Source organism: Lytechinus variegatus, chromosome 3, assembly GCF_018143015.1.
Source record: "Lytechinus variegatus isolate NC3 chromosome 3, Lvar_3.0, whole genome shotgun sequence".
Taxonomy (NCBI): Eukaryota; Metazoa; Echinodermata; class Echinoidea; order Temnopleuroida; family Toxopneustidae; genus Lytechinus; species Lytechinus variegatus.
In genome coordinates this window covers 75,559,953-75,575,198 of record NC_054742.1, presented here as the reverse complement: position 1 = coordinate 75,575,198, position 15,246 = coordinate 75,559,953, and the positions used below count along the sequence as shown (strand labels likewise).

Sequence of the window (15,246 nt, the reverse complement as noted above, 5' to 3'; positions counted from 1 at the left end):
TGGCCAAAATTCATTGACCTCACATGACCTTTGACCTTGATCATGTGACCTGAAACTTAAACAGGATATTCAGTGATACTTGATTACTTTTATGTCCAAGTTTCAAAAGTCAGATCAATAAACTTGCAAAGTAATGATGGTAATTCAACAGATACCCCCATTATGGCCAAAGTTCACCTGTGACCTTGGTCATGTGACCTAAAATGCGCACAGGATGTTCAGTGATACTTGATTACTATTATGTCCCAGTTTTATGAATCAGATCCATAAACTTTCAAAGTTACGATGGTAATTCAACAGATACACCCAATTCGGCCAAAGTTCATTGACCTTTGACCTTGGTCATGTTACCTAAAATGTGCACAGGATATTCAGTGATACTTGATTACTCTTATGTCTAAGTTTCATGAATCAGATCCAAAAACTTTTTTTAAAGTTTTGATTGTAATTCAACCCCCAAATCGGCCAAAGTTCATTGACCCTAAATGACCTTTGACCTTGGTCATGTGACATGAAACTCTAATAGGATGTTCAGTAAAACTTGATTAACCTTATGGCCAAGTTTTATGAACTAGGTCCATATACTTTTTAAGTAATGATGTCATACCAAAAACTTAACCTCAGGTTAAGATTTGATGTTGACGCCTCCGCCGTCGAAAAAGAGGCGCCTATAGTCTCACTCTGCTATGCAGGTGAGACAAAAATAGCCTTACCCAGAACAAATTGCAACAAATGACTTTTATGGTACTATTTGACCTTAGGAATAACATACTAAAAATCTACCAAAATCTGCATCCGGAAAAAAAGGATATTTTCGAGATAGCGTCGAAGATGGCCGCCATTCACTGAAAATGGATACAACTGACTCATTATCCACCCTAGAATCCTATTTCCGTTCATAATCCATGGTCTAGGGGTAAAAAAAATGTTGATACTGGCTAAAGTGAATTATAAGCCCTCCAGTGTACAAATCCAAGATGGCAACCAAAATGGCTGCCGTAGTCTGAAAATCCACAATTCATTTAAGTGGCTTTAATTTGGTTTTTATTCAATGGTTTTAAGGGTGAAGTAGTACATTGGAACAAGTTACAAGGACAGCCAGTAGTCTGGTATGTCCAAAGATCCAAGATGGCTTCCAAAAATGGAGTTTATAATGGCTGTGATAATTAAAGGACAAGTCCACCCCAACAAAAACTTGATTTCAATAAAAAGAGAAAAATTTAACAAGCATAACACTGAAAATTTCATCAAAATCGGATGTAAAATAAGAAAGTTATGACATTTTAAAGTTTCGTTTATTTTCAACAAAATTGTTATATGAACGAGCCAGTTACATCCAAATGAGAGAGTTGATGACATCACTCACTATTTCTTTTGTATTTTATTATATGAAATATGAAATATTTTTATTTTCTCGTCATTGTCATGTGAAATGAAGTTTCATTCCTCCCTGAACATGTGGAATTTCATTATTTTAACATTTTGTGCTTCAGGCTATGAGGTCCTAATCATCAAATTCGTAAAAATTGAAATATTGTATAATTCAAACAATAAAAAACAAAAGAAATAGTGAGTGAGTGACGTCATCGACTCTCTCATTTGGATGTGACTGGCTCGTTCATATAACTATTTTGTTGAAAATAAGCGAAACTTTGAAATGTCATAACTTTCTTATTTTACATCCGATTTTGATGAAATTTTCAGCATTGTGCTTGTCTGATTTTTCTCTATTGATTTAAATCAACATTTTTCTGAGGTGGACTTGACCTTCAAGATGGACATAGTTCATTTCATATTCGCTGGGTACATAATGATTTTGGTGTCTAATCCATGTTTTCAATGGTCAAACAAGACATTGGGACAAGATACAAGGACAGTCAGTAGTCCAGTATGTTAAAAATCCAAAATGACATCCAAAAATGGAGTCTAAATTGCTGTTGCTACTTAAAAAAACCGAAATAGATTGTTCAATATCCAGAAATGCCATGATTAAATGGGTCAAATAATACATTAGGACAGGTTACAAGTCATTGTTCTTGTAATGTGCAAAAATCTGCAATGGGTTCCAAAAATTGTTTCTGAAATGGCTGCTAATACTCAGATGTAAAATAAAAAAGTTATGACTTTTTCAGTTTTGCTTAATTTCACAAAACAGTTATATGCATATCCCGGTTGGTATGCAAATTGGCAGACTGATGATGTCACCCACTCATTATTTCTTTTGTTTTTTATTATATCAAATATGAAATATTCTAATTTTCTTCTCCTTGTCAAGTGAAACAAAGTTTTTTTTTCTCACTGAACATGTGGAATTACCATTATTTTAACAATTTATGGTTGTTAAGTTGGTCCTTATTGTCAAATCTGTAAAAATTGAAATAATGTATTATTCAAACAATAAAAAACAAAAGAAATAGTGAGTGATGGAAATCATTGACTTTCTCATTTGCATATCGCTGTGTTGTGCATTGAACTGTTTTGTGAAAAATAAGCGAAACTTGAAAATGTCATAACTTATTTTACATCCAATTTTGATGAAATTTGCAGCGTTATGTTTGTTTGATTTTTCTTTATCAATTCAAATTAAATATTTTCTGGGGTAGACTTGTCCTTTAAAGCGGACATAACTCATATCATTTTGGCCTGGGAGATATGACTTTAACATCTAAACCACTGGTTTCAAGGGTCAAATAATACATTATGATAAGTTACAATGATAGTGATCTGATATGTCAAAAAAATCATAGATGGCTTCCAAAAATCTATTCTAAATTTACTGCTGTTATTCAATTGGATATAGCTTATTTCATATCGGCCTGGGAGATGTGATTTTGGTGTTTAACCCTAAATAGACTGGGCTATTTCGATGCTTAAGAAGACTGGGGGGGGGGGGCTGATTCCTTATGATCTCGGCCGTCGATCGCTCGATTGCGACGAAAATTGGCACACGCGTTACCCATGGCATTATCTACAAAACTATGACATCAAATTCTGCAAAAAATCTCATGTCTCATTAATTATGCTAATTTATACGTAAAATCATAAGTTTGCTCTAATTAATAAAATAATGCCCCTGAAATGCTAATTTTTGTTTCACATTCTCTAGATAGGCATCTGATCAAATTAAAAAAAAAATTTCAACATCACATTTATTTTCTTATGTATTCTATTGTTTTCTAAATTTCTTATGTATTTCTTTTTTTTTCGACTTTTTGTTTTTATTGTTTTTTCAATGGAAATTGTCAGGGACTTTATTTTGACCATAAAAAAGATAAAATTAATCGATTTTAAGCAGTAAAAGGAAAAATAATGATACATTTATGAATTTTGGCTATTTGCATTGGATTTGTACACAAATTCACGTTTTTGAGTAATTTTGGGTCTGCATGCACTTACGAAATGTTACGTAATGTCGTAACCGCGTACTCGGGGGTCACCCGGAGAGTCTTTTTAGGGTTAAACCACTGGTTTTAAGGGTCAAAATAATACATAAGAACAATTTTTAAGGACACCAGTGGTCTTGCATGACCAAAAATCCAATATGGCTTCCAAAAATTGATTATAAAATGGCTGCTGATCAGTGTTGTAGTGCCTTGATGCTCAGCCTTGGCCTTAAGGCGCCTTAAGACCTATTTTTTCAAAGCCTTGGCCTTGAGGATTTGAGCCTTGAAATTTCAAGGCATTTTCAAGGCATTTTGTATTTTGTACTTTCATTTGTTTTATAAAAATAATTATAAATGTTTCAATTGTTCTGTACATCTAATGACACTAAATACTACCAGTCAGCAGCAGCAGAAGCAGTAAGTGTACTTAGCAGTGCCATCAATTGCAATTATCATCACATAATTATGTAACAAAGAGAAGTGATGAAAATTAATATTATTTACTGGTAATATGATGTAATCATGACTAATAAGGATAATGACAATATCAATAATAATTATATTATGATTAGGATTATAGTCAGTGGCGAAACTACAGGGGGGGGCATGGGGGCACGTGCCCCCCTTCCCCCAATTGGCTGACTAAAAAAAAGGAGGAAAAGAGGGAGAAAGGAAGAGAAACGTAGTGGGGAAAGAAGACATTAATGTTCATTATAATGTTATAATTATGTTATGTTACATTACATAAGAAACATTTTCATATAAATGAAACATAATTGGCTCAGGGCATATATGTCTTCATTGTTCCTGGTGCTCCCATTGTCTGTTTACCGAGATATATAATCCTGTTATACTAAAACCTCCCGTTTTCAAGTCAATATACACCAAACTACCAAATATATTTCCTCGCACTTCGAGTTATTCTTTTACATGTACAATAGTATGCTTCTTTTTCATGAATACTTAAAGTGATTGTCCCATTTTAAGGTCTTAATATAAAACATTTCCTGTCCGTGCTTACGTTCACAGTAGTGGATTGGTGAAAGATGTCTGCTCTCCATCAATTCCTAGAATGAGTCCTTAAAATGTCCCTTTTTCTGTTTTCTGATCTGAATATCAACATTTTTCAGCTCGCGCTTCGCGCTTGCATCATTTGGTTAGTGAACTACGTAAGGTCTTCTTGAATTCCTACAAACAAGCCTTAAAATGCCCCTCTTCAGGTCTGAATTTCCTAAATTTTCAGCTCGCGCTTTGCGCTCGCAAGATTTGATTAGTGAGATGGGTATGTTAATCATGATTACAAGTGCTTTATGTGCATGTTTAGATGTAATTTTAACAAAATCAGCAAGCGCTTATTGGCACTCCCATTAAATGACTATGGTGAATGTGTATAAACTTAATAGATAAAAGATTCCGAAAATGTAGTCCTTAAAATCTTCCTGTTTGGGGTCAATATTTACAAAAATTTTAGTTCGCGCTTCGCGCTCGCATTATTTAGCGAGACAGGTACGTATCATGATTACAAAAGATTGATTGTAATGTCCCTTTTTAGGTTTGAATATCAAAAATTTTAAGCTCGCGCTTCTCGCTCGCATTATTTGACTAGTGAGATACATGTCCGTTTATTGGCACTGTCCTTATAAAAATATCTCTATTAGGTCAGTATACCTGGCAACTGGGCGCGCTTCACGAGCTCACTAGGCAGTTCCAAGTTTTTGCTGGTGCCCCCCAATGCCGTGACCCACGGTACGCCACTGATTATAGTGATTTTTTGACAGGAATAATTCTGACAGATCTGACTGCAATTTTGACAACAATTTTCATACTTTAAAAATAGCCTACTCTAAAGAATGATAACAAGGTTAATTTCTATTCCATTAGGTTTTCCTTGTATTATTTTCTTTGACCAACAAGAATGTTTTAAGTCTTAATGATATTCTGAAAAGATTCGGTAAACTTGAACACAAACTTCAATTTTGTCATTTCCAAATGGGCTATGGCATCAATGGCATGATGAGCCAAAAATTTTGAGGGGCCAAGCATGGCATACAGAGCAAAATTTTAGGTTTCAAAATCAACAACTTTTGGATTGTGCTTGCATAAATTATTGTTAAGTAAGGTTCGCATTCAATTTACACAAAAAATATGCTTAGAATGTCTAGTTTTTAGGTCAGAATATTACAAATTTTTGAGCTCGCGCTTTGCGCTCACATTATTTGATTGGTGAGTTATGTATCCTATTTATGAGTCACTAAATGCAGTCCAGAACAGCTTCCTTTTCTGGTCAGTAAAAATTTCAGCTTGTGTTTTGTGCTCACGTTAATTTGTTTAGTAAGATGCACACCTTTTTCATGATTACAAAAACAGCTCGAAATATTGAAATTTCATTTCTTATTACATCTTATTACAATATCTCGCAAGGATGCCCTTTTAACAGTGATTAGCACCATAATTGACCCAAAATTGAGTTTTACAACTTCAAAATTTTTTTTTTTTCCAAAACAACTTGCTCGCTATGCTTTCTACAGCGGGAAATTAAAGCCTAAATCAAAATATCTGTCTTATCAATTAGAAATCACTTAAAAAAGCTTTGCAGAACTGCACCAAAATTCTCATTTTGACTTATATTGTAAGTGCATTTTTGGCTTTGACCTCCCCCCCCAAAAAAAAAATACATTCTGCCTCCCCTGTACCAGGTAGAGGAGAAAGACATATGTTGAGAATGAGCATGCTAGGATCAGATCACCTTGGTAATAATAATTATTGCAATGTGAATCGCCTAGAACAATAATTAAATGTTTTTATGTCTAAATCTACATGATCTATCATGAAATTATTTTCATTTTAAATGTACAAGGGTAAAAAATTTTGCTCGCTCACACCTTTTATACATTTGGTCCTGTGTGTCATGTATGCCGCCTAAGCATTGTTGTCTAATTTTTTTCCATATATTGTACAATTGAAATGCCTTGGCCTTGAGGTTTTCAGGCCTTGGCCTTGGGTTTCCATGCCTTGGCCTCAGCCTTGGTTATTGAAGCCTTGGCCTTGGGTATTAAAGCCTTGGCCTTGGAGGTTTGAGCCTTGACTACAACACTGCTGCTGATACTTAAAAGTGGCATAGCTCATTTTATATCCGCCTGTGAGATTTGATTTCGGTGTCTAAACTATGGTTTTAAGAGTCAAATTATATATCATGACAAGTTACGATGACAGTCAGTGATCTAGTATGTCCAAAATTCCAAGATGGCTTCCAAAAATGGATTTAAAAATGTCTGCTTTTACTTATAAAAGGACATAGTTTGTTCAATATCTGTATGAGGAAGATGAGTTTGGTGTCTAAACCATGGTTTAGAGGGTCAAGTAATACACTAGGGCTAATTACAAGACCAGTATGTTTGTATGTTAAAAAATCCAAGATTACTTCAAAAATGGGGTGAAAATTGACTGTTGTTACTTAAAATTATACATACAGTGCGAATAAAAAAAGCGGAACAAATTTGAAGGCTATCAAAATTTTGTTTCAAATCATGATGCCTACATTTTGTTGTTAATAGATGATCTGTAGTCCTTTCATTCAAATGCCATTAATAAATCAGTTTCGTTCATGCTTGAGTGAACACGACACACTTTTGTGAGGGGTTCAAAAAAAAGGCTTGTGGCAAATGGCAGAAAATGAGAAAATGCTGATCATCAAATTTCTTGCTAATCAGCAAACTTTCGTTCAATATTTTCATAATTTCTTACATAATTTTTTAATTATGCTGTCAAAACCCATTTACTTAAAGAGAAATGCCAGTAGTTGCAGTAAACACTGATTTCATGAGAAATTCTGTAAAACCAGGCTCACTTGGCATTATATCATCGAGGATCTAGATCTGGTACAGTTACATAAACTGAACTTCCTGAAATCTTGAAATCAACGCTGAAAAATGTTCACACTGAAGATCACCAACGCAGATAGGCACACATGGGACAGTGTATTATCATTGCTGGAATAAAGACCAGACGGAAGTGACCAAATCCGCGATTATTTTGCTTATTTCTCAGCAATTACACAATTTCTTCCAGAATCCTTTGGCACATACTTTTTATTCATACAAACAGACACTTGGGTGGTCATTATATTAGATTCTGTAAAAAGTCATTTTGAGATCATTACCAATACTGGAATTTATCTTTAAATTGTTTTGTTGGTGCTTTTTTACTATGCTATCTTTTAGCATTGAATGTTTTTTATGAGTAAAACAAAAAATTGTCAACCCAAGTAAGGGGATTCGTATTGTTAATGGGATAGCTTGTAATTTGATCAAATCCCTTCATTGTGGGCTGAAAAGGTTTTGGTGCCTTTGAAAGACATGAATCCTTCTGTTAGAATTAATACTGTCCTGTCAAGCACACAATTTGACTTGTTCAAGGAATCAATGTCCCCTTGACAATAGGATTCATGTCTTTCAAATGCACCATAACCATGGTTGCACATAATAAAAGGATACAAATAAATTATAAGCTCTTCCATTAATAATGGATATCTCCATGGTTAGGTTGACAATTTTTATCTTACTTATTCAATGCTGAAAGATAACATATTTAAATTAAACAAGGTGGTTTGCAAACCATAAGTCTTGCCTGATTTTGCGATACTATGTGCAAGATAATCTTTTGACCCCTAGACGACCTTTGACCTCATCATCCTCATGGGCAGATATGTAAAATTATCCAATGATAATATCTACCAAGTATGAACATAATTGATGAAGAAATAAAGAAACTGAAGCAAATTGAATAAAAACTAGCAAGAAGTCTGATGTTCAATATTTTCTTATTTTCTGGCATTTGGCACAAGCATCTTTTTGAACCCTCACAAAAACCTCTTGTGTTCGCTCAAGCATAAACAAAACTTTTGTTTTTTAAGTATTTGAAAGAGGAGACATCAGAGCATCAATTAACATCAAAATATAGACATCTTAATTTGAAACAAAATTTTGATAGACTTTTCTAAACTGTCTCGTTTTTTTTAATACGCACTGAAGTTTATTAGAAGTACACCTCGGAGGTATAATTTTACTGTCTACACTACAGTAGAGTTTCAAGGGTCAAGTAATACAGTCAGGTATATCTGAAAATTGGAGATGGCTTAAAAAATGAGGGTCTTAAACGACTGTTGTTACTTATAAGTGGATTTAGAACATTACAAATACACATTGGGGATATTATTTTGGTATCTACACTAGGGTTTCATGGGTCAAAAGACACTTTGGAACTGGTTACCATGATATGCAGTTATCAATTTTGCCATAAAATCCAAGTTGGCTTTATAAAAATGGGTTTTGAAGTGACTGCTGTGACTTAAAAATTGACATAGCTCACACAATATCCACCTGTAAGAAATAATGTTGGTGCCTACACTTACATGCATGGGGATACATTATCATATTGTTTCATGAGTTGGTAACAGCACCCATTTTGATGAAATTTTAGAATCTGCCATGGATTTTTTGACAAAATGGAATACTAACCATCCTTGGTTCTTGTCCAAATGTATTATTTGACCCTTCATACCAAAATTTAGACACTGATATTATTTCTTACAGATAGATATTCAGTGATATGAGTCATTCTAGATGCCTTTTTTGAAAACCCTCTTGGATTTTTAGGCAAACTGGACAACTGCATATTCATGTAACCAGTTCAAACATATTATTTCAACCATGAAACCATAGTGTGGTCACTGAAATCATATCTCCTAGGTGGATTTTGAATGAACAATGTCAATTTTTAAAGTAACATCAGTCATTTTAGACTCTGATTTTTTGGAAGCCACTGACTGTCCTTGTTACTTATTTTCTGACTTTTAAAACCATGGTAAAGACATAAAAATCACATACCCTTGACGGATAATACATGAGTTATGTCCATTTGTAAATACCAGCGGCTAATTTATAAAATTTTTAAGCCACTGTGGACTTTAAGACGTACTTGACCACCCATCATCCTTGTAACTAATCTCAATGTATTATTTTACCCATTCAAACACAGTATAGGTACAAAAATCATATTCCTGGATATTGAAAAATTATGGGTTTTTTTAAAGTAGAAACAGCATTTTTTAAACTCCATTTTTGAAGCCATCTTGGAGTTTTGGACACACCAGACCACTGGCTGTCCTTGTAACTTGTACCAATATACTTCTTCACCATCAAAACCATTGAATTAAAAAAGAATTAAAGCCACTTAAGTAATAGATGATTTTTTATTTTTAGCCTCCTGGAGCCATATTGGGAGCCATCTTGGATTTTCCTGGTACCCAGGAGTGCTAATATTCACTCTAACTGGTATCAATAAATTTGTTTATCCACTGGACCATGGAATATGAATCAAATAGAATTCTAGGGTGGATAATGAGTGAGTTATATCATTTTTTTTCAGTGAATGGCGGCCATCTTGGATGCCATCTTGAAGCTAACTAACTACTTTTCCATAAACGGATTTCGGTAGATTTTTAGTATGTTATTGCTGAGGTCAGAGTACAAAAAACCGTTGAAAAATAATTTGTTGCAATTTGTTACGGGTCAAACCACATAGTGACCCATCTATTAGATCTAGTCTTTCACATTGTCATTTTTTTCATTGCACCAATTTTAGAAAATCTGCAATGATGCTTGAGCAAGCATCGATTTTAAAATCAATTGGCTCAGGCCATAATAAGGAAACAAATGGATATGACCATTTACCTTTGATGAAGAAAAAAAAAACAGATTAAATTTTCAGAATCATTAAGAACATATCAAATATTTGAAAATAAACCCAACGAAATTGATCTCAAATTGACCTGTGAACTTTTGATTTTTTTTCAAATTGATGTTATAAATTTAAGGTAGAATGACTTACGATTATTGTTGTTGAGAGGCGGCAGCTGCTGATGTGGAATTGGTTGTGGATGCATCTGAGGCAAGTTAGATACACCCTTCTTAGCTTTATGAGTATCTCGATTGCCACTCAGTCCAGCCTTGACCTTAATAGATTTCTCCATGAAGGGGCTTGTTGTCCTGCCAGAAATGGTTGGAGCTGTTGTCACTGTCAAACAACCCCTTCCTCCTCCTCCTCCTCTACGACCCATCCTTCCTCTGTGTGTAATCCCATCCACTACATCTCCAACATTAGAGCTGATCTGGTCATCTTGAATCAGTTTATCATCATCAATGTTTGTAAGGTCTCCAATACTGCCTCCAGTAGCATTCATCTCTACACCACTGTCGTTATGTGGAGAGCAGCTGTATTCATTAATCGGAGCATTAAGATGGATGCTTGGATGACATTCCTGAGGTATATCTTTTGCCTGTAAGGAACAAATCAAATATTTTAAATATTCACATAGTGAGCACTAGTAATTACAATTACAATAATATGATTACACAATGTGTCTAAGAGACAATCCCGTATTCAACTCATTTACTGAATAAAAAGATCAAACAAGTAATATCAAGCTTTTTGATGTTAGCAAATAGTTGTTTTAATGTATTATGCTCTTTTTTCATTGTTATAATACATGACAAATGATGATTCCAACCACTATGAGACCATAGCGATATGTTGCACATTAGGGGAAGGCGGGGTAAGTTGAGCATAGGGGCAAGTTGAGCAACCACCCCCAGGCCAATAATGAATGAGTCAGACATTGTGGTGGTGTCATGCATTGATGACCCCTTACACAACCCTTGACCTCACATTGTTTTCAACTTTGAAACAAAAGGTACTTTTTAGAGGGAAAAATACAAATTTCAGCAAAAAAAGTAAAAAAAAAAGGGTGTGAAATAGACCAGTGCGTCATGGTCTAGTGGTTTTGACTCTTGCCTTTGAAACAGGGTCGTGGGTTCGAATCTTAGCCATGGTGGGTTTACCTTCAGCAAGAAATTTATACACACTGTGCTGCACTTTACTTGCACCCAGATGAGGTAACTGGGTACCCGGTAGGAAATTTCCTGAATGCTTGAGTGCCTAGGAAGCCCATCTAAAGCAGGGGTAATAACTAGAGATGCTCGGCGGGTCGCGCAGCCGAGCACATGTATCCCCCAAACACACCGCATCATCCATCATTGCGATATATAGAGCTCACACAAAAATTTAACAAATAAATACAATTATCATGGCGATAATTACCCTAGCATGCAGGTCTCCTAAGCCCATCTACATGTACCATCTAAGTGTGGTTGAAAAGTGACTTATTGTTGCAGAGAAAGAGAGTCTTGCATGTAAACTTCTACGTTGACCTGAAAATGACCTTTGACCTTACCATTTGACCTCTGACTGCATCATAACATGCAGGTCCCCCAAGTCCATCTACATTTACCATCCAAGTTTGGTTGAAAAGTGACTTACAATTGCGGAGTTAGGTGTCATAAGAGAGTACTGCATGTAAATTTTAATGTTGACCTGAAAATGACCTTTGATCTTACCATGTGACCTCCTGAAACTTGCACAAGATGTTCAGTGATACTTGGTTATACTCTTATGTCCAAGTTTGATGACTCAGATCCATAAAATTCAAATTTATGATGGTAATTCAACTTATTCTCTCCGCATGGCCAAAGTTCATAGACTTTTGATATTGGTCATGTGACCTGAAATTTGCACAGGATGTTCAGTGATACTTGATTACTCTATGTCCAAGTTTTATGAACTAGACCAATAAACTTTCAAAGTTATGATGGTAATTCAACGAATACCCAACAACTTGGCCAAAGTTCATTGACCTTACATGACCTTAGAAAGTATACGGACCTAGTTCACGAAACCCTGGCCATAAGGGTAATCAAGTAATATTATTGGATATTCGTTGAATTACCATCATAACTTTGAAAATTTATTGGTCTAGTTAATAAAACTTGGACATAGAGTAATCAAGTATATTCAAAATAATGCTCCTAATATATAAGATACTACATGACATGGCCCCCACCTATCTCAGTGAACTCCTTAAATTTAAATCACCCACCCAGTCTTACAGGCTTCGTAGTTCCCTTGACACAATGCTCCTCAGTCTCCCACCATGTAAAACAAAGATCACACTAGGTGACCGTGCCTTTATCAGTGCTGCACCCAAACTCTGGAATAGTCTCCCTTCCTCAATAAGAAATACATCCTCTGTCAACTTATTTAAAACCAAACTGAAATCCCACCTCTTTCAAGAGAGTTTTAATAAGGAAGTAACTTTTTCATGTTTTTGGTTATGTATTTTGTAGAAATAATTAATCTTTACTTATTTTTCTTCGATTAATTTAGCGAACTTAATTTTACTTTAAAAATTTTTGCATATCCTGTTAATAATTGTTTTTCTTCTTATCTGTTATGTATTGTAATGCGCAGTTGAGTATATCCAAATAGAAATTGCGCAATACAAATTTACAATTATTATTATTACCTTTGACCTTGATCATGTGACCTGAAACTCGCATAGCATGTTAAGTGATACTTGATTACTCTCATGTCCAAGTCTGATGAACTAGGTCCATATATTTTCTGAGCTATGATGACATTTCAAACATTTAATCTTAGGTTAAGATTTTGATGTTGATTCCCCCAACATGGTCTAAGTTCATTGACACTAAATGACCTTTGACCTTGGTCATGTGACTCAAAACTCAAACAGGATGTTCAGTAATACGTGATTAACATTATGGCCAAGTGTCATGAACTAGGTCCATATACGCTGTCATTTCAAAAACTTAACCTTCGGTTTAGATTTGGTGTTGACGCCGCTGTCGCAAAAGCGGTGCCTATAGTCTCACTCTGCTTTGCAGTTGAGACAAAAATCAATCACATGGATTAGTTAAAAAATCTATAAAATTAAAATACATTAATTGTAAACAAAGGGCAGTTAAAACAATACAATAGTATTAACACCCTAGCAAAAAATCAGACAGTCACTTTACTGAAGAGAGACTGAGAGTTTCTAACAATAATAAAAATGGCAAGACCACGCCTAAATACAGAGAAGTCAGAATGAGAATTAATTCAAGACAAGACGCAGAAAAAGAATTTAAGGCGAAGCAAGAACAATTTCAAGTCCAACGCTGCACAAAAGATTACCAATTCAAGGTAATAGGCGCCCGGAGAGGCTCTATTGAACTCTCCATCCATAAGAGCAACGTGTGACGGCAAAACAAGCTCAAAAGTAGAAGACCAAGAAGGGTCTAAAATACACATAAACTCGAGCTAGTGTGTTTAACCTTGACTAAGACTGATATACAACAAAATGAGCCATATGAATAACAAGAAGCCAATAAAAGAGGTCTCCAAACATTAAAATTCTAATGTTGGAGACTTAGTGAAAAGAGGACGTGACGTGGCCGTGATTGATCAACCGGGTGTAGTGCTCGGTAAGGGAGATGGGTCACCGCGCAATGAATTTTGTGGGTGTTGTCTTCGGTTTAGGCATTCATCTGAATGAATAACATAGTTAAAAGGATGTATCCCAGTTATTGAAATAAATAATTTTTAGGTGAAAGGCAGTGAAAATCAGAGTTATACCTTTGGACATGCACCTGGCCAAAAACTAATATTCTTCATTGATTGGTTTAACTTGAAATTTGAAGCTTCCGGTGTCTAGTTACATGAATGGCTGTTTGCATTTCTTTGTGTTTTGTCACCTTTCGGTTCTTTTTGGTTTTTTGGTCAGATTTAATAATTGTCACCATGTGCATTAAACATGAATTTAAAAAAAGTATTACAAAAAAGGAACATTATCTACATGCATCTGCTTTAAAGGTTTCCTCCACTTTTCCGTTTATGCGCTTCATTCAAGTAGCATATTAAGTTTTAATGCTAGTTAACTACATTTCATATCTATAATGTGTATGCAAATGTTGTTCAGCATACGTTATGGATTTGTTTAATTAAAATCTAAATGAAATGAAAATCAAATCAGATCAGGCAGATGCTGCTCTACATCTCATTTTTTAGCGCAGTTCATTGAACCTCCGGCCTCATGAAATAAATAATCCGGACATAGATATTTCTTCCATATTTCCTGTGGTTATGATGAAATCATTGGTTGTGATAAGGATGATCATGCTCATTCATCAATTTCTGAAATGCATTAAGCTTACCTTGTTATTATTAGTCGAGTTAGATGATATTGAAATTGTTTTAGTGACTGGTTTTACATCACTATGACTGTTTTTATCCATCTCATCTCCTCTCCTTCCTTCCTTCTCTCCCCCAGGCCCAGAAGGTGGATCACGTTTATCACCTCGTTGCCGTTTAGTCACATGAGCTTCTGGTCCATGCACAGTCTTCACATGCTTACGTAGTGAGCTGGGATCCGTATACCGTTTGGTACATCCGGCTATCTTACATGCATAGGGTTTCTGTTGAAAATGAATGAGTGAAAATGAAAAAGATAGAAAACATAAATCAGAAGCTTTCATCTATGCATTATCATCACAGTACCTACATTGCTTGGAGGACTTTCTCAGATCACATACTTAATAATCATAATAATACTACTGGGCATTGGAAAAGCAGGGCCCTTAGTCTTGTTCTGCTATGCTGGTGAGACAAAAAATTCAAGCTAGAATACAAGAAGATTCTGAAAATAATTTTTTTTAAATATGAAAATCTATTCATGAAAAGTATTATTTGCATATATTAACACCCAATTTTCTTTGTTGGTAGTAGATCATATTTGTTTAGAATGACTTTTTTATTTTTTTCTTTATAGTTCATACCAAAATCAATTACCAATATATTATGTTTGTTACGTAATGAAAATTGTATTGCATACAAATGTTATGTGTTCCGGAAAAAAATAAATCAAATCAAATCAATTTAATTTCACTTTCTTTCTTTTTTGCAGATGTCATCT

General features: G+C 34.7%; 1 protein-coding gene across 1 annotated transcript in view; it reads right to left on the bottom strand.

Annotated features, from left to right (window-relative positions):
• LOC121411936 (zinc finger protein GLI3-like) overlaps window positions 1-15,246 on the bottom strand; it is a 128,102-nt gene that overhangs the window by 22,269 nt on the left and 90,587 nt on the right. Inside the window, exons 12-13 of the mRNA XM_041604848.1 lie at window positions 14,489-14,749; window positions 10,272-10,719 (exon numbers count right to left, since the gene is read on the bottom strand). Of these exons, the coding sequence (XP_041460782.1) occupies window positions 10,272-10,719; window positions 14,489-14,749 (709 nt within the window). The remainder of the gene's footprint in view (window positions 1-10,271; window positions 10,720-14,488; window positions 14,750-15,246) is intronic.